The 20,811-nt window shown below is 36.9% G+C and overlaps 1 protein-coding gene across 3 annotated transcripts in view; it reads left to right on the forward strand.

The window, feature by feature from the left end:
- The window catches only part of ZEB1 (zinc finger E-box binding homeobox 1), a 213,161-nt gene that overhangs the window by 135,733 nt on the left and 56,617 nt on the right, over positions 1–20,811 (forward strand). For all 3 annotated transcript variants that reach the window (XM_023740605.1, XM_004386257.3, XM_023740606.1), the window contains one exon: positions 8,146–8,346. In XM_023740605.1, coding sequence (XP_023596373.1) covers positions 8,146–8,346 — 201 coding nt within the window. The remainder of the gene's footprint in view (positions 1–8,145; positions 8,347–20,811) is intronic.

The following is a 20,811-nucleotide window of genomic DNA, read 5'->3' on the forward strand; positions in this document are numbered from 1 at the left end:
TGTGTTGTCTGTTTAGCTTTTCTACCTCTTTTATAATTTTATAAATTCTATAAAATTATAAATGTAATTATAATAATTTACATTTTCCTAGAAAGTTGTTTCATCCAGGTTTTCAAATTTATTTGCTTAGATTTGTGCAACGTATTCATTTTTAAAGTAAGTCTCTTAGATTTCTTTGAAGTTTTATATTTTAATATTGAATATTTGTGCTTTTTAACTTTTCTCTTGGATTAAGTGGGTTAGTGATTTATCTGTTTTATTGGTTCTTTAAAGATCTGGCTTTTGGATCTACTTATCAATTACATGGCTTCTCTGCTTTTTAATTCAGTAATTTCTGCTTTTGTATTTTTATTCTGTCTTCACACTTTCCTTGGATTTGGTCATGCTCTCTGCATCTCATAGGTGTGATTCATATAAATTAAAAAGCGTCCTTTTTATAAATGCAGATTTTACCTATGAAGGAGATATTAATTACGGGTAATTTAGCGTGAGTTGTTTCAGTCCAAATACTTACCTCGCACAAACAAAAGAACCACAGATTTCTGGGACTGAGTTTAGTTTAATCTACTGAGCACTTTGCTGTTTGTTTCATCTTCTTGTTTGTGAGTTGTACCAACATTGGCTGAAAGTAGTTCACTGAGTGAACGGGAGTTTTTGTAAAACAAGGAAAAGGGAAGGTAATTTGGGGGAGTGGTACTTGTTGGGCGTATAAAGACAGAGGCCTGTGGAGAATGGGCGAAAGGCCACAATAACAACTAAGAGACCGTCAAAGACAGACCCCATGAGTACTTAGTGGTTTTACCTGATGAGAGAGACGAGAAAATAAGAATGAAGATTCTACAAGTGATGACAACCTTCTGCCCTGCCTTTGCCTATCAGTGTTCATTCCATTAATAGCTTATATCTGAAAGCATTAAAAACCATCCGCCCTTCTGCAGGGGTAAAGTTCAGAACCAATGACTTTCATTACAGTTATATTTTAAAATATATTTTGAAAATCTAAAAAGAGTCTATGAGTCTATGGTCATTGTTCAATTTAATGGGCACCCTAGATTAAGATTTTACCTAGAGAGGAATTTTAAATTTTTCTCACAATTTGCCAAACCGTTAGTATTTATTAAAACTTAACATGTTCATAGTACTTGAGACATTATAAAACAGATATGATACCTGTTCCTAAAGGACTTAAAATTAGATAATATACATGCTGTATATTATTTATTATATTAGGTGCTGTCGAGTCGGTTCCAACTCATAGCAATGCTGTGTACAACAGAACGAAACACTGCCCCGTCCTGTGCCACCCATTGTTGCAAACACTGTGTCAGTCCATCTCGTCGAGAGTCTTCCTCTTTTTCGCTGATCCTCTACCTTACTAAGCATTATGTCTTTCTCAGGGACTGGTCCCTCCTGATGATGTGAGTACGTGAGACGCAAAGTACGTGAGATGCAGTCTCGCCATCCTTGCTTCCAAGGAGCACTGTAGCTGTACTTCTACCAAGATACATTTGTTCATTCTTCTGGCATATTCAGTATTCTTCAGCAACACCAAAATGCAAATGTATCAGTTATCAAAGTAAAATCCTTGACAACTTCAGTCTTTTCCCCATTTATCATGATATTGCTTATTGGTCCAGTTGTGAGGATTTTTGTTGAGGTATAATCCATACTGAAAGTTGTAGTCTTTGATCTTCATCAATAAGTGCTTCAAGTCCTTTTCACTTTCAGCAGGCAAGGCTGTGTTATCTGCATATTGCAGATCATTAATAAGTTTTCCACCAATTCTGATGCCTTGTTCTTCTTCATATAGTGGATGGATTAGTATGGTGAATGGATAAAACTCTGACGCACACCTTTCCTGACTTGTTCTGTTCAAACGACTGCCTCTGCCTCTATGTACAGGTTCCTCATGAGCACAATTAAGTAATTAATATATTACATATATGTAATGGATTGAATTCTGTCCCCCAAAAGTGTGTGTCGACTTGGCTAGGCCATGATTGCTAGTATTGTGTGATTGTGCACCATTTTGTCATCTGATGTGATCTTCCTGTGTGTTGTAAATCCTGCCTCTATGATGTTGATGAGGCAGGATTAGAGGCAGTTATGTTAATGAGGCAGAACTTAATCTGCAAGATTGGATTGTATTTTAAGTCAGTCTCTTTGGAGATATAAAAGAAGTGAGCAGAGAAGCAGAGGAACCTCCTACCACCAAGAAAGAAGAGCCAGGAGCAAGTACGTCCTTTGAACCCAGGATCCCTGCGCTGAGAAACTCCTAGACCGGGGCAAGGTTGATGACAACGACCTTCGCTTGGAGCTGACAGAGAGAGAAGGTCTTACCCTGGAGCTGGCACTCTGAATTCAGACTTCTAGCCTCCTAGACTGTGAGAGAATAAAATTCTCTTTGTTAAAGCCAGCCACTTGTGGTATTTCTGTTATAGCAGCACTAGATGACTAAGACAGTATATATTACATTAAATATACATATTATTACATCATATTTTTATTATAGAATATAAAAATATAGATAGTAGGTTAATGTTATCTATCAGTTAGGTCAAAAGCCAGATTAACAGATATTTCCACTGTTTGTGGACTAACGATATAAGGTCCTCTTTCCTGGAGTAATTTTATATGCAGACATTTTCTCTAATCCTATTGTTGTGTGCTGTCAAGTCAATTCTGACTCATAGTGATCTTATCTAACAGTATAGAACTGCCCCGTAGAACTTCCTGCATATTGTCAAATGATGTCTCCTTTCCATTGTGTGTACTGATTTACAACTTCTTACTTAACACGGTAGTTTTGTCCCCAGTTTTCTCAATTATCAGCAACGCCCAAATAAATTGTTTCTTCAGTGAGAAAAAGTGTGCTCCATATTCAATTCAGCAAATGATTTTATACCTACTATGTGGAGCCCTGGTGGTGCGGTGGTTAAGCATTTGGATGCTAACCAAAAGATTGGCAGTTCAAATCCACCAGCCGCTCCTTCCTTAGAAACACTGTAGGGCAGTTCCACTCTGTCCTGTAGGGTCAATGTGAGTCGGAATCAACTTGATGGTGGTGGGTTTTTTTTGTTTTTGTTTTTTTTTAAATGTGGAAGGCAATATGCCAGGGATGCTCTTCAGGATAAAAAATAGAACTAAGTGATTATTTAAGTGTTATTTTTTTGTCCCAACTGGTGTTAAAGAATAATGGAGGTACTTGTTCAGTGTCTTAACTTGACCTTCATATTACATAATATTTATGCCTCAGTTTGTGGTATTCTCAGCATAGTGCTAACATGGGATTCTACTACTTAATAGAACTCTAATCCGTTGCTCTGGAGAGCATGAGTCAAAGTGTTACCTGTTTTTTTAGAGGTTTCTTTACATTATAACAATAGGTTGGTCTGATATACATGGAACAGTTTTTTAAAAGTAGGCTGTTGGTTTTTAAGGATTAATGTCATGTCTGTTCCTTAGAGATATTTTATCTTTCTTTTCTACCATGCAGATGAATGTGTGTTTGAGGGTTTGGTGGAAATGAGTGGAATTTAGTTAAGCACATCATTAGTAGTATAATGTAAGCAGAACCTCTGCTGGAAAGAAAAGCCTTTTGTACACCAGAAAATGTTAAAGAAATGGCCTTTAATCAGCACATGCCAGTTATCAACTGACAAAAATTGAACAACTGAAGGTTAATCTGTTGCCTCCACCTTCCCTGCCACCTCTCTTCCCCATATTACAAGGACCTAAGCTGCTACTCAGAGTTATAGTAAATGAGCTATTGTGGGATTCTTTATTATAAAGCATTTACATTTTCTTACACTTAATGACTGAGGTTGACGTTGTATGAAAGCAAAATGTAATTGGTTGAACTTTATATTGCTTTTTTGCTGCACCATGTTCATCTAATTTATCTAATTCTTTTATTATAATTGTACATTACTTAAGAAAAAGATGTTTACATGGAGCTTTAATTAGTACAGTTGAGATGGTACTGCATGTAATCAAGTGCTGAAAACAATATGCTGTGTGAAAGTCTTTTAAAAGTTTATTGACTGTAGTGATAGTACCCCATAGTATACTGTTTGCTATATTGTTATGAGATTCTAGTGGTTAACATTCTGTAGCCATTTGAAGATGTCTCTAGTGGCAAATTGTGAAGTATGGCATTCCAAGGCCCCGTAATAGACTGGACACCAAAATTAAAGTTTATGGGTATTGATCATTGATGCAACAGTTTTCAGTCAGGAGGCTTTATATGTAATGGTTAAAGTGCATCGACCGTGGAATCAGGCTGGCCAAGGTTTGAGTCCCCTTTGCAACCTAATAACTACATAACCTCAGACACGTTACTCGTCTACTCTATTTTCTTGTCTGTAAAAGGAAAATATAATAATACCTATTTCTTGTGTTGTTACAAAGATTCAGTAAGATAACAACAACAAGAAGCACTTCTGTAGCCCTTACTGTGTGCCAGACACCAATCTAAGCACTACAAACCAAACCAGACTGAAACTGTTGCCATCGAGTCAATTCCGACTCATGGTGACCCTACAGGACAGAGTAGAACGCTCCTTAGGATTTCCAAAGAGTGACTAGTGATTCAAACTCCCAGCGTTTTGGTTAGCAGCCATAGCTGTTAACCACTGCACCACCAGGGCTCCCTTTAAGCGCTATGCATGTAATAAATCATTTGATCCTCACAACAAACCTGTGCAGTGGGTACTATTATATCTGACATTAAACGTTAGCAAATAATACCAACAAGAACTATTACCAAGAAGTCACCATGTTCTCAACCACATTCTGATGATAAGAATGCATTGAAAATGTTACCATTTTCTATTGGAATTTAAATTCATATTGTATATCATAAGTTACAGTTAAAGATTTAAAAAATTATATTCTCCTTACCTATTTTTCCTTTATTCCTTTCTTGATATTATTTTAATTAAGACACAGAACCAAGAGGTGATGATAAACTGTGATTGTTAAGACTATACCACTCTTTAGACAAACTATAGTTTATTGTATCTTGTAGTGAAAAGTTAAATAATACAGAGATGTGGAGATAAAGTGACAGACAATTGTGATAACTGATACTCTCATTGGCTACTAGATTTTATTAAGGGTCTGTATTATTCTTTACGCTTTGGTGCTAGGGCTCTGTAAAATTAGCTCTGTAGATTCACAAATGAAAAGTTAGCTCCAGAAACAGCGGGAAGCGTTCCTGTTACCTCAGTTACGATCATCAATATAAGCAGTTCTCATGCTCTTTCGCTCAGCTAAGTGATCGTGAAGAAAAGATACTGGGAAGCCTTAGAAAATAATCAGAGGTCTTTCTGTATGTTAGCCAGTAAAAGGTATGGCTTTTTTGGATTTTTCCAGTCTTATGCTACATGTTCAAAACATGCTTTGGGAAAATTCACAAGATAGCTATAAACTATGTGCAATATTTGTGTTTTGGAGAGTTGGTTTATAAACTTCCATATCACAATGGTAACTTAATCTGGGGGACAGGAAGGAGTTTTTCTAGTCTTAGAAAGTGACAGGTGTTTTTTAAGACCGCTTTGGGCTATGGTTGACTTAGGCAGGATAGAACATTCTGCAGCTCAGGAAAAAAAAAAAATTCAGTGAAAACTATGAAGCATACAAGCAAATATCTGAACCATAGTGCACATAAGTCTTAAGGCCTAATTATTGGGAAATTTTCAAGCCTGAAATACTGTAGATGACAATGTGTTAAATATACATTGTAGGGTAACAACCAAACAACCTAAAAAAAAAAACAAGGTTGATAGTGTTAAAATTACAGTATTATATCATTAAAAGGCAAGGATAACATCAGTATGAAACCTTGGCCAACTTAGGATAATGAAGAAGCTCTAAAGCCTCCCTCCACAAAATAGCAGGAATTTCAGCTATCCATATGTAGTAAGAGCTTTTCAATGAGCTAAATACTATGCAGCGGCCAGAGGTAGTGGAGTATAGTAAACATAGCTATATTCTAATTTTAGTTTATGGTATTTAAATACCAACTTTAAATTACTTTAGCAAGTCATTTAGTAGGTTACTAATAAAGGAGCCCTTGAAAGTAGAAATGAAAGTTAATAGCATTGAGCATCATCTACCAGTAAGATTCCCCACTCAAAAGAAAAATATATATATATACATTTACACATATATGTATATATGTGTGCGTGTCTGTGTGTATTTATGTTTGGCGCTTACTGTGAGTTAAAGGCCCATCAGGAAACCCTTCACCTGCACTACCCTTTGAGAATAAGTCTCCTTACCCACACACACAATTCAGTGCTCAGAGTATAGCAACCTAAAGTATTAATGACACAAGACTTGATATTTTCTTCTGACACGGATACTGAAGAATTTCTAATGTGGGAAAAATGTAACTTGGGTTCTCTTTTTGGACAGATAGGTCTTCTCAGTGTCTATAAAAGCTGTTTAGGAGGTATTTGATTATTTGTTCTTACTTTGACATATACATCCATCCTTTTTTTTTAAATGTGCTTCTTCAGGTTTTCAGGTCTGTGTGTATTTGGGGGGTATGTGTGCATATTGTTCAGCATTTAGACGATTTTCTTCTGGCAAGAACGTTGGGAAGATCTCAGGAAGCAATGGAAAGAATAACAAGAAGTAATTACTCTTCAGTTGTCTGAACAGAGCAAAGCTTCTCTTATCTCCCTTCCTCTCAGTCTTATTCTAGCCAGTAAAAATCACCTGGCAAATAGTTGAAAAAGGGTATTCCAGTGATGACACTCAGTGAGGTGCTAAATAATTTATCCCATTAAAGTGATTGTTACAAGGACTCTGAAGGAAAGCATTGATTATGCTAAATTATTTGTTTTAGAGAATTTTATTTTCAACTATTACTCGTAGTTCTAAGAGCTGTAAAAGTCATTCAGAATAAATATATGTATTTGCGATACTGATGTTAAGTTTCATTGAAATTCATTAAAAATTATGGAAAAGGTGCCCATTTGAAAACTTTTGAATGCCAGTTATTGTTTCAGAATGACTTGTGGTTATTTTGCAGAATAACTTATAGAAATTTGGCAAAATTGGTTGATTCTTTCTAAAGTCAGTGCATGGTGGAGAGATTAGTATGATATCACAGGCCTAACTGACAATTTGAAAATACCTTTGCTGTGGAAAAATTTGATGACATAATGCTATTTTCTTAGAAGGGATGGCTTCTTTTCTTAAACTGTAATGCTTTAAAGATTTGAAGTCCTAATTCTTCATAAGCAGTATTATATAAAATCAGCTCATTATTATTGGAGAAGATGTTTAATGTTTAAGAATAGAGAATATACAACCAGACGGCTGGAGTTCAAATCCTGGCCTGCCAATTCCTAGCTGTATAATCTTGAGCAAATCACTTACACATTCTGTGCTTTGATTTCCACATTTGTAAAAAAAGGAATATAAGTAGTACGTGGTAGATAGATACCCTGTTTCACAGGCTTGTGGTAAGAATTAAATGAGAAACTATTTTAGAAAGCACTTACACGTATAGTAAGGAGTCTTTGGGTGGTATAAACAGTTAAGCATTCAAATCTACTCTGAGGTGCCTTGGAAGAAAGGCCTGGCAATCTACTTCTGAACTATCACAGCCATTGTAAACCCTATAGAGTGCAGTAGCTCTGAAACACATGGGGTAACTATGAGTCAGACTCAACTGGACAGCAACTGCTTTGGTTTTATACGTACACTAACTGCTCAATAGGAGCCCTGGTTGGCACAGTGGTTAAGAGTTACGGCTGTTAACCAAAAGGCCGGCAGTTTGAATCTACCACCTACTCCTTGGAAACCCTATGGGGCAGTTCTACTCTGTCCTACAGGGTCGCTGTGAGTCAGAATTGACTCAGCGGCAGTGGGTTTGGTTTTGGCTTAAGTGCTCAGTAAGTGTAGCTATTACCATTTGCCGTTCTGGCCATCTGGTGTCTAGTGAGTGCTGTATGTGTGTATGTGCTGTCAGATAGATTAGTTGTTTAGATAGCATGGTTCTAAAAACATTATTGAATTACAGTCTCACTTGAGTGCCCTTTTTTTTTTTAAGTTTCTCTTTTTCTGAGGTAAAAAAACTGATTTTTACATGAGCTGGTTTTGAATATTCGTTTCTTGTTTGTATTACAGTTACAAATTATAATACTGTGGTAGAAACAAATTCAGATTCAGATGATGAAGACAAACTCCATATTGTGGAAGAAGAAAGTGTCACAGATGCAGCAGACTGTGAAGGTGGTGTGCCAGAAGACGACCTGCCAGCAGACCAGACCGTATTGCCAGGGAGCAGCGACAGAGAAGGAAATGCTCAGAGCTGCTGGGAAGATGATGGTGAGTTTAACTTGTATTGTAATATTCTATTCTTTTGATTCTTTTAAAAAAGACAAGTGAACTGAAAAGATAAATTGAGTGAAAACTTTGAAATGAACAGTAGCTTTTTAAAATTCGTCAATAGAAGGTATCATTCCACTTACTAAAAAGTGAACTATGAAGCAGAATAATGAAGTTATTTTGACCATTTATGCAATGCTTATAATGCATGAATTTTAATTGCCTTTTCTAACGAGGATCTTAAACTCTCTATGTATTGTTAATATAATTTAACACATTGAATTTCATACTGTGACCAGCTATAAAGATCTACTTAGAAACCAACAAATTCTATTTTGATGCAATAAAATTATCATTCAATGTGCAAAAATCCCAAACACAGTTATAGGAATTTTTTTAATGTTCATAAGGCAGTCTATACCTATGCCAGAATCTTGTAAGTAATGTTTGTTTTCAAAATTTGTTTTGTTCTTTCATTTGCTTTAAATATTTACTCAAGCAAATTTTTTACTTTTAGTCAAATAAGCATGGTTTCGTAGAAGGAACAGTGAAAGTAAGGAGGCCCTCTACTTACTGCTCTTTCTTTCTCGTCTAAAATTCTTTTTCTACTTTTCCAAATAAACTACTTAAATTATTTAACCTGTCTTGCCAGGATTTAAGGAACAGTTGTATAAGAATAGGAGAATGTGTTGAACTAAAAGCAAACCCTGTATATCCACACCATCCTCAGGAGTCAACAAGCAAAGTTGCCTTGGTTAGGTGATGGAACAATAGAGAATTGTCTGTGAGAAATAGTAACCACAAGCTGTCTTTCACTGATTTGCAGCCCAAATTCACATTACTGGGTAGTCTGATAACTCTCAAGCCATAATTTGGTTCAAAAAAAAACTACTAGTACCCATACACACCAGGCAAAAGGCAAATACACAACTGTTTATAGAGGAAAATACTTTAATTCTAGCACTATAGAAGTCTACCAAATAATTTAGCATGAAGAATGCAGCATAAGTAAGAATTGCAATAAACAAAAGGAAGCAGAAACGAACCAGTAAAGACTTTAATTACTAGAGTTATCTGATAGAAATTATAAAATGACTATTTATTGTGTTTAATAAAAATAAAGACAAACTTGAAATTAAAATATAACCAACAGATTTTAAGAAGACTCAAATGGAACTTCTACAAATAAAAATTTAAAAAAAAAGAATAATAGTCAAAATTCAGAGGATGGATTTAACAACAAATTAAACACAGCTAAATAAACAATTAATGAATTGAAAGATAGTAAAAAATAAACTGAATGAAACTCAAAGAGACAGAGATGGAAAAATATGAAAAAAAATATTAAGAGACACGAAGGATAGCGTTAGAAGATCCAATATATGTCTATTTCAGGAGAATAGAGAGTAGCGCAGCAGCAATATTTGAAGGGATAATAGCTGAGAATTTCTCAGAATTTATGAAGGATACTAGACCACAGACTCAAGAAGCCCAACAGGTCTCAAGAAGGATAAATAAATCTATCCATGGTACCATAATGGTGAAATTGTAGAACATCCAAGACAATGAGAAAGTGTTCAAAGTAGAGAGAAAAGAAATTAGATTCTGTTTGATGAAGTGGCAGTTTGACTGACAGCTGAATTCTCAGTAACAACAATGAAAGGCAGAAGATGTCAGAATGATGTCTGCCTAGACAGAATTCCATACCTAGCAAAACTATCTTCTAAGAAATAGGATGAATAAGGTAATGGTTTCAGGCAAGTTTCTGACAACAAAAACAGAGAAAGTTGCTTTAGTAGACACTAAAGCAAATCTTAAAGGATATATTTTATGCATGAGGAAAGCAATCCTTGATAGAAGGTTTGAGATGTGAGAAAAGCAGAGAAAATGTCAAATAAGTGGGTAAATAAATAAATACATAGTATTTCCCCTGCGAATAAATACTAACCAAAAGAAAGCAGCATAGCTAAATTAATTTCAGACAATATAGATTTTAAGGCGAAAAGCATAATTATAGATAATAGGATCACTTTATAATGATGACAGATTCAGTTCACTAATCGGGTATTATTTTAAATATGTTTGTAACTAAAAACAAGGCTTCAGAAATATATAAAGGAAAAATAGGCAGTCTACAAAGAGAAAAAGACAAATCTACAATCATATTGTTTTGTTTTTTTTTTAATTTAGTGGCTATGTAATTTAACACACCTCTCTTAGTCATTGATAGAATAATTACACAAAACTGATGAGGATATAGAAGATGTGAAAATATGCATAAGATGTATAAAACCAAATCAAACCAAACCCGTTGCCGTCGAGTCTATTCCAACTCATAACGACCCTATAGGACAGAGTAGAACTGCCCCATACGGTTTCCAAGGAGCGGCTAGTGGATTCAAAGTGCTGACCTTTTGGTTAGTAGCCTGAGCTGTAAGATACATAGACAGAAAACAATGTACCTAATGCAGTCATGTGCCGCCTAATGTCTGTTCAGGCGGCGGCTGACCGCACATACGTTTGTGGTCCATTGGGCACCCTCCGGGAGACGCCCACAGCCCAGCTTGGCAGCAAGTCTGCCCCACATCCCACCCACAGGAACAGGGGCCCCTGCTGCTGGGAAGGGTGGGTGCCTAATCCTGTCTCTGAGTATCCAAGGTCAGCAGGCATCCCAGCGCCCGGCCAGGGTGGGGTTGCTGGGTAGCTGAGACTGCTCCCCAGCTGTCCGGTGGGTGCCTGGAGCCTCCTGCTGTGCCTTTCCCAGAGTGCTCACTGGAGCAGGAGATGTCAGCAGTGGGAGCTGCCTGCCGGACAGAAACCCCGCCCTGTGGGCCCCGGAGTTTGCACAATGTCCAGATCACATAATGCCCTATTTCACCGAATGTGTCATGGACTTTACGTGACACATGACTTTCAAAATAAATATTCTTTCCAAACCATATGTAATACATGTAAAAATCGAACATATACGGGGTTAAAAAATGAGTCTCAAATTTCAGAGGATAAAGTCATGCAGAACATATTCCTTGAACACAATACAGTTAGGCTAGAAAGAAGAAGATATGTAGATAATTATGTATGGCAGATTCAAGAAAAACTACTTTTTAATAAGCCGTGGGTCAATAAAGAAGTCATAATGAGGAAATATTTTGAACTGAACAGTGATGAAAATACCAAAGTTTGTAGGATGTGGTTAAAGCCATTTTTAGGTTAAAACTTAGATCCTGAAGTCTGATATTTTATGAGGCCACGTTATATGACTTCTTTTTTCAGTGAACCCATGCTGGATTTTAGTGATCAATTTTTTTTCTTAAACACACCAAATAGTACCTTTATAATCTACTATGGAAACATTCTTAGCATAGATGTTAAATATCTCCAATCTGTAATTTTCTAGAGGAGGTGGAAGATACGATATGCAAATTTGAACGACATTTGCCCAGCTCTTCTAGCTAAAACTGTTCCTTAAAAATCATAAACCAAACCAAACCTGTTGATAAAAATGATAACCAGTTACAAAACAATTTGTGTATTAATTGTTTAATGAGAAACTAATTTGCTTTGTATATTTCACCTAAAGCACAACAATTAAAAAAAAATCATAACCAGGTCAGTGCTTTATTTTCAAAGATCGTAATATTTTCTGAAATATGATTTGTATGAACCAGGATCCCAAGTGTTTTTGTACAGTGGCTTATCTAGCCTGGGTTTTGGTTTTCCCTTTTGCTTCTTGAACATTATACTTCCTGGAAGAGAAGAGCAAAACTAATTTTTAGTTCCTGGTTGCCTATAGGACTTGAGTCCAAACTCTTTAGCATGACAGACAATGATCCTTACAATCCAGCCCCACGTCATCTTCCCATACTTCATCTTGCACCACTCCCCTTGTCCATACTCATGTGTTCCTCCAAACCTTTGTGTGTCCTGTTCCCTCTGTCTGGCATGTTCCCTTCCTTTTCTGTTATTTCCTCTGTGAACTATTGCCTGATCTCCCTAGACAGAGTGACTACGTGGTCTGCAAAGCTCCCCTTGTTCATAGGTTTTTCACAGTATATTGTGATTGATTGTCTGCATACCCCTGATTTACTGGACTAAAACATGATTGAGAGCAGGGACTGTATCGTATTGATCTCTGTATCTTTTACCACTAATATCTAATACATATTAGATTCTTCAGAAATCTTCTAAAATGAGTGAATGTGTTTAAGACAGTTTCCTTTTTTTCTTTTTTTTTTTTTCTTGGTAGTCTTTGGTAGTCATACTGTTAGTTTCAAGAAGATGGTTTTGTCCTCCCTTGCTTGCCTTAGCATTTTGAGAGCCTCAGTTCTTTTTCATTTTTAATCTTACTGACATTACTTGGACTTTACATGGTCTAAACTCCTGTATTCATCCTTGGTTGTGTGACATTCTTTCTGTTCTTTGCAAATATACTTTTAAAATCTAAGCTATCTGAAAACTCCCTCTGTGTGACATTTTTCTTCCTTAAGAAGCATTTCTTATATTAAAACATGAATGGCAAATGCAACCAGTCATAAAGATTAAGTTGTTTTCCTGGTCCATGCATCACGTATCTAGGAAGTAGTAAGACAAGATAATCACTTAATCCTTCATCAACTGTTTTAAAAAGAACTGTAGAGACTTCCACTTCTATAGAGATGGAATAGACTATCTTTTCCCTATTCTTCCCACTAAGTACAGCTAAAAACTCTGGATATTATATATAAAACAAGCATAAGAAAACTCTGAAAGGTGGAGAGAAGAAGGCAGGCAGACAGGCTAGGGACCTCAGGACCCAAGGAATGACCCAGCAGTGAGTTCTTTGGGTTTCCTTTTGGCCTCTTACATCTCCACTTGTATGCAGGGGGATCCAGTAACCCAACAACATCAACAGGCTCACACACACACACACACACACACACAAAGCCCCAAGAAAAGCCTGTTCTCCATAGCCATAGGACCAGGAAAGGGACAGCCTAGTAAAACAGACAACTCTTGGACAGTAACTGCTCTACACCAGCCAAATACCACAGAAAAAATTGTGACCCACTCCCATCCCTACCAGCAAAGGCTGAGTGGGGAGCCTAGACTTCTCAGTGGTGTCACAGAAGACCAAGTAGGGCACCTGGACTTCCGACCCCACCTGACGGTCTCAGTAACAAGGCATCCTTCCCCCTCCCTGCTGGGGTGATGTCAGAGGAAGCCTGGTGGAGTGCCCAGTGGTAATAAGGCTACCCCTCCTGTGGTGTCGGTGGACACAATGTGTGGAGCATTAACAAGGCACACCTGGCCCTCCCAGCCAGGGCACTATCAGCAGAGGCCTAGAGGGACCTGAATTCCCCTAGCAGTAACAAGAAGCCCTTTTCCCCAAGTGGAGAATGACAGCTGAGTGGGAAACCTGGACTCCCATTCCCGCTTGTAGTAATGAGATGATGCCTGCCTTCCTCTACCTCCTAAAACAGAAGGTTTTGATAAACTCCAGTGTCTCCTAACATAATAACCAAAATGTCCACTTTTCAATTGAAAATCACTTGTCATACCAAGAACCAGGAAAATTTTAACTTGAATTAAAAAAGACAAGAGATACCAGCACTGAGATGACACAGATGTTAGAATTATCTGACAAGGACATTAAAGCAGCCATGGTAAAAATACTTCAGCTAGAAATCATGAATATGCTTGAAACTAAAAAACTAAGTCTCAGCAAAGAAATAGAAAATAGAAAGAAGCACCAAATTGGGATATTACAGCTGAAAAAATATAATATCTAAAATAAAAAGTTCAGTAGTTGGGCTAGTAGCAGAATGGAGAGGAAAGAATCAGTGAACTTGAAGATAGAACAATAGAAATTGCCGAATCTGAACAACACAAAGAAAATAGACTGAAAAAAGAAAGAGAGTCTCAAGGACCTGTTAAAATCTAATATTCATGTCATTGGAGTCCCAAAGAGGAGAGAGAGGGTGGTACTGAAAACATATTCAAAGAAATAATGGCTAAAAATTTCCAAAATTTGGCAAAAGGCATAAACCTACAGATTCAAGAATCTGAATGAGCCTCAAACAGGATAAACCCAAAGAAATCCACACCAAGCACATCATAGTCAAATTTCTGAAAATGAAAGACAAAAAATCTTGAAAGTAGCAAAAAAGAAATGATATGTACAGAAGAGCAATTTGAATAACAGTGAGTTTCTCATAAGAAACCAAGGAGGCCAGAAGGAAATGGCTTAACATTTTCAAATACTGAAAGAAAAGAATCGTCGGCACAGAAATCTATATCCAGAGAAAATATCCTTCAACAATGAAGGGGAAATTAAGACATTTTCAGAAAAAGGAAAACTAAAAGAATTTGTCACCAGCAGACCTACCCTAAATAAATGGCTAAAGGAAATGATTTAAAAAAAAAGGAATCTTAGAACATCGGAAGGGCATAACAGTGGAAAGGTTGAAAATATGGGTATATGCAATAAAATTTCCTTCTCGAGTTCTCTAAATTGTTTGATGTGTGAAGCAAAAAGAAATGAATATGGATAAATAAAATTAAGGAAATGTGTAGTGAATAAAAAACGCTTTCTAACTTGTGTACATACACAAATACAACTATCTAAAAAGTTATATTTGACCAAGTCTTGTTGTAAATTGGATACCCAACTCACAGGATATTTAGAATTCACACTAAATCCTACTTTAGGGTAACTATTTTCATTTGAATCATTCAACATGTATTTTGTTGTAAGTTTTGTAGAGAACATTCTTAGGATCTTAAAATTACTTAAAACTCCTCTAAAAGAAAAAACAATTCCATTTGAAGATACATTGCTTTCAGGAATAAACTACATTCTTAAACCTACATAAATAAAATGTTAATTTTAGGCTTTTACCTTACCTAATTTAAAAAAAGTTAACGGTTTATTTGTGTCACCCCATGTTTAAAACAAGCTTGTCTGACCAACTGGAGCAAATCAATAAATGCAAAACTGTATCCAAACAGTTTTGACCAGTATAAACACCAGCAGCAGCCATTGAAAACCACAAATAACTCAGGATAATTCTAGCATTCCACTAGTTAAAAAGTACCTGTTCTTATCGCTAGAATTAAAAATATCTTTGTGAAAATGTGCAGAGATTTGTAACATTGCCCAGTGATGCAAGACAACCAAGACTACTTGCTAGAATACTTACTTAGAATCTTCAGTAAATTAGTTTTAATTTATGAATACCAAGGTCAGTACCTCTTAATAATGTATGTAGTTGGTTACCATTAAGTGACTGTACAAACCAGTCCAGGGAGACTGAGGTCACCCACTTCTCATGCCAGGTTGTGTGGCATCAGAAAATCCCACTCCATATTCCAGCTGCATCCTATGGGAATCTCAGCTTCCCTTCCCTCTTCAGTTCAGACCCCAACTTCCCACACAGCCCTTCTTTCTAACTCCAGTCACCTCAGGTTAGATCACTAGGTACCAGCCACAAGCTCAAGAGTCACGTGACTCCCTCTACTTCAGACTAAAAACAAACAAACCAGTTGCCATCAAGTCAGTTCTCACTCACAGTGGTCCCGTGTATGCAGAGTAGAACTGTACTTCATAGAGTTTTCAAGGCTGTGACCTTTCAGAAGCAGATTTCTAGGCCTTTTTTCTGAGGTGCCCTGGGTGGGTTCAAACCACCAACCTTTTGGTTAGTAGTTGAGCTCTTAACTGTTTATGCCACCCAGTCACTCCAGACAAGCCAGTTGGGTACCAACCACAAACTTGGGAGTCCACATGACTCCTTCTATTTCACATCAGCCAGTACCCACTATTCCTTTAGATCCCATAATTCCCTGGAACCACTAACAAAGCTTGCAGAAAACATCATACCTGTGATAACAGCTTTAATATGTAACAAAAAAGGATACAAAGAGATGCATAGGGCAAGGTCCAGGAGGGATCGCAGCATGAAGCTTTCATGTCCCAAGGCGATGTGTTACCCTCCTGAGAGCAAGTGACAGCTCTTACCAACCAGGAAGCTCCATCTGAGCCTTCAGGCTCAGAGCTTTTGTCAGCCTCACCCTGTAGCCATGGTAAATTACATCATGCCTCATGAGGCTTAGTCAGCATTGGGCTCCCCGGTGACCCCTTCTTGGTTTGGTCAGGTATAGTCTGGCTCTCAGAAACCCAGAACAAAAGTCCAGATTGCCTTCTGCACCTCCCAGTGGCCCTTAGTCATACATTTAAATGAAAGTTTATGTAATGGGACTTCAGACTGGAAGAAAGAACTTCTGTGCATCATCTTCATGGCTCCTCAAGATGATCCTTGTGGCTGAATTTGCAAAATAAATCTGTGAAGCTAGAGGTAGTTGACCAAACCAACCTAATCTTGAATCAGAAACAAAGAACTTGCTTTGCTCCAGCAAAAAAGCTTGCTTTGAAGGGGAAGTTGGCCTACTTGGTAGAACTCCAGTGTATTCACAATTACCTTCAGGTGCTGTTCTTTCATGAGCTCATACTTCACGGCTCTTCCTAAGTTTCTTACTTTTTTTGTGCATAGTCATAATAAACTATTACCCAATGTAAAAATTTTAAAAAACTGTTAGAAATGTCTTGATCGTATCACTATTACAACTTCAAGAAGATGTGAACATGTATAATTTTCTGCTGTTGAAAGAAGAGATTAATAATGTGCTGAGAAGCTAGAGGAGCTGCAACCTAGGTTCTCAGAAGGAAGGTAGAGATCCAGTTGCCCAGTGAGTCTTCTGTCTAGTTATTGGAAGATGAACAAAGGGGCTTTAACATTGCTGAGCTGAAGAACATCACACTATCTGTACCAAAGGGGGAAATAGTAAATATGAAAGTTGTCAGTGATATTCAGCTGTGCTAGACAGCAGCACATGAAACTGATACTGACAGATGCGTAGCATAAAATAAATCAAGAGTCTGAATTATTTTGGAAGTGGCAATATTCTATTGAAATGTTACATATGTAGTAAAAAAAAATTCATTGCTGTCAAGTTGATTCTGACTCATAGCAACCCTATAGGACAGAGTACAACTGCCCCATAGGATTTCCAAAGAGTGGCTGGTAGATTCGAATTGCCAACCTTTTGGTTAGCAGCCAAGCTCTTAACACTGCACCACAAGGGCTGCATATATGTAGTAAGTTCCTATAAAAGGCTATCCTTACCTGTGAATGAAGTCTCAAATTAGGGTCAAGTTTTAGAAGAAGTAATATTTTGTATTGTGGGTATTAGTAAACTAGGACACATTCACTATCTAAAATAAATAAAATTTCTAGCGTAATTAAGTCCTGTAGTATTAGAATACATCAACTTTAAATTTTCTTGTAGGAAATAAAGTCAACTTGGCAATATTCCAACATATATACACTCATCTTACAAGACCTTCTTGTGGTTCAGCCAGAAACTCTCTTGCTTGTGTCAGTTAAGCCTTTTTAAATATATATGTCCTTACTTTTGAGACACCTGTTTTATAGGCCCCTCATACTTTTCAGTTTAAAAATATATGTATAGCTAATTTGATAATATAAAATATTGTTTAACATGTTAACAATTCCTTAACATTTTGAAATTGATGAATTTAAAAAAATTATCCCAGGTAATAGTTACTGAAATATTGTTCTCACATGAAGTTTTTTTAACTTTATAGAAATTTTAAAAGTTTATAAAAACGCCAAGGCAATGAAAAGTCTGTAATAAAATATATTTATAACTCTGATCTTATAGTCCATGGTAATAAGGCTTTCTTGGGCACAAGTTTAATAAAATACTATTAAATAAACTATGCAAAGAATGCATCAATCACTATGTCCCTAAGGTTTGAGTCAAATCATACTCATTCCTCAAGATTCAGTTCAGCCTACTCTTTGGAACCTTTTTCAACCAGAGGTGGAGTGTGATACAGAAAAAGCTCAGCACATGGCTTCCAGTCCTTACTGTACCGCTTCCTATGTCTCTTGATTCCACTTTTGCATCTATAAAATAAAAAGACTAGGCCAGATGACGTCCAGAGTTTCCTTTTAGCTGTACTTACAGGGGAATCGACTTCCAGTTGCACTAAATAGAGAACAGTAATCTTTAAGCACCTCCAAGTAAGACAGAACATCAATTAAGGAGTTTGGGCTTTCCCCACCGTGCTGAATTGTACACTCTTCTCTCTTTAAAATACTGATCAAAAAATTGGCTACCTAGAGTACAGTGTGTACAATTCTTTTTGTCTTCAGCCGTACATAGTCGAAATACTGTTTTCCAAAGTTACTTAAGTTCTTTCTTTTCTTCCTCACCCCCTTCAATGTGATATAATTCATTTGTAATACAGTTAGGTTCATTGGTTACTGTTTGTATTCCATATTGTGTTCACCCCATCTGCTAGGTGCTTTAAATTATTTAGTTTTTATGGCTAGGAAACATTGCCCTGGTTATATAGGTAAACTATACAAAAAAGATATAGTCAGAGAAATGTCACCCTCCCCTATACATATCTACTACCATGTTCCCATTTTCCCTCTGGTTAATAAATTTGTTTCTCACAGAGGCCTGAGTTATTCTGAAACTGCTTTATGTGTATACTAAGGTTGAACAAATAAATATATTGAGGATAATGAGACCCACAATCGGAGAAAGAACTTACAAATGAGGAAAAGGGAGAAGTCTAGAAAGAATCCTATGATGTTCCATTGGAATCAGAGCTCTCAGTGTGAATTCACGGTTCTTACTGTACAAAGATAGATACAGAAATAGAGGTAGGGGACGTGCAGCTGTTAGTGCACATACTTATATTTCCAGTCTGCTGAGGGCATACAAGCGGTGATACTAGTGGCAATGAGCATACCTAGTGTCTAGATTTAGGGCTCAAATACCATTATCCAATAAAAGGTTCCAAGGCTCATTGGTGAAATGGCTGATTCCAGAGCTAGAGCAAGGAAACGACAAGGTAAGCCTGGAACATCTTGTCATATCAGTAAGTAAGAAGGTACTTTAAAAAAAAACTGATGAGGGCCTGTCAAAAGGATTCAGAAGCCAACCTCAAAGAGGTTCCAGTGGCCCAATTTGGAATAATTTCAGTGACAAAATAAATAATGGTAGTTTTGGATTATAATTCATAGAATAAAATAAATATCCTTCGGTCCATGTTAGTATAAATAAATAAATACATGAGAGAGAAGGGAAGGCTCTTGTTTATAGTAGGATTCCAATTATAAATTAAACAAGTAATTGGGGAAGTAGAAAATAAACATTAGACACACACCATGGTTTATTGTAGGCGAAAAATATGAATATGCTAAAATCTGTGGAAAAATATAGTGAGAAAAAGTAATTATTAGTATAACCTCAAAGTATTTGTCCATATGGTAATTATTAATTCCAAAGAGAGAAGTAGTAACTAATGTGAAGAAATCTAGCAGATATCAGCTTAGCCAAGTGGTCAAGGTTAACTTCACCAGTAATACGGCCTATTGACATCATGGACCACTGGCTGACATACTGACAAGGGCACAATATCACATCAGTGGTATTATTGCTCAAAATCATAACTGTAATCATTAGAAAATACCAAGGAAACCCAAACTGAGGGACATCCTACAAAATAACTCACCAGTACTCTTTTTAAAAAAGTATCAATGGTCAGAGTCATGAAAAATGAAGAAAGTCTGGGGCAGTTTATCAAGGACTGACAGATTAGAGTGTCAAATTTTGGAGAAGACCGTGGAGACACGACAATGCATTATGCAATCCTGAATTGGATCCTGAACCAGAATGAAAAAGAGCATTAGTGGGAAAACTGGAAAAACTCAAATAAGATCTGTAGATTAGTTAACTGTTGTTGTTAGGTACTATTGGGTCAGTTCCAACTCATAATGATTGCATGCACAACAGAACAAAACACTGCCCGGTCCTGTGCCATCCTCACAATCGTTGCTGCGTTTGAGCCCGTTGTTGTCGCCACTGTGTAAATCCATCTCATTAAGGATCTTCCTCTTTTGCTGACCCTCTGCCAAGCATGATGTCCTTCTCCAGGGATTGGTCCCTCCTGAAAACATGTCCAAACTACGTGAGACAGAGTCTCGCCATCCTCACTTCTAAGGAGCGTTCTGGCTGTATTTCTTCCAGGACAGAATTGTTTGTTCTTCTAGTAGTCCATAGTGTATTCAGTATTCTTGGCCAACGCAGTAATTCGAAGGCATCAATTCTTTGGTCTTCCTCATTCATTGTCCAGCTTTCACATGCATATAAGGTGGCTGAAATTACCACGGCTTGGGACAGGCGCACCTTGGTCTTTAGAGGGACATCTTTGCTATGTAACAGTTTGAAGATGTCTTTTACAGCAGGTTTGACCAATCCAATAGGTCGTCTGATTTCTTTTTTTTTTTTTTTTACTGTTCATTTTATTTTATTTTTTACTGTACTTCAGGTGAAGGCTTACAAAACAAATAGTTTCTCATGAAACAGTAGTACATATATTGTTTTATGACA

This window comes from Trichechus manatus, unplaced genomic scaffold, assembly GCF_000243295.1.
Source record: "Trichechus manatus latirostris isolate Lorelei unplaced genomic scaffold, TriManLat1.0 scaffold00160, whole genome shotgun sequence".
NCBI lineage: Eukaryota > Metazoa > Chordata > Mammalia > Sirenia > Trichechidae > Trichechus > Trichechus manatus.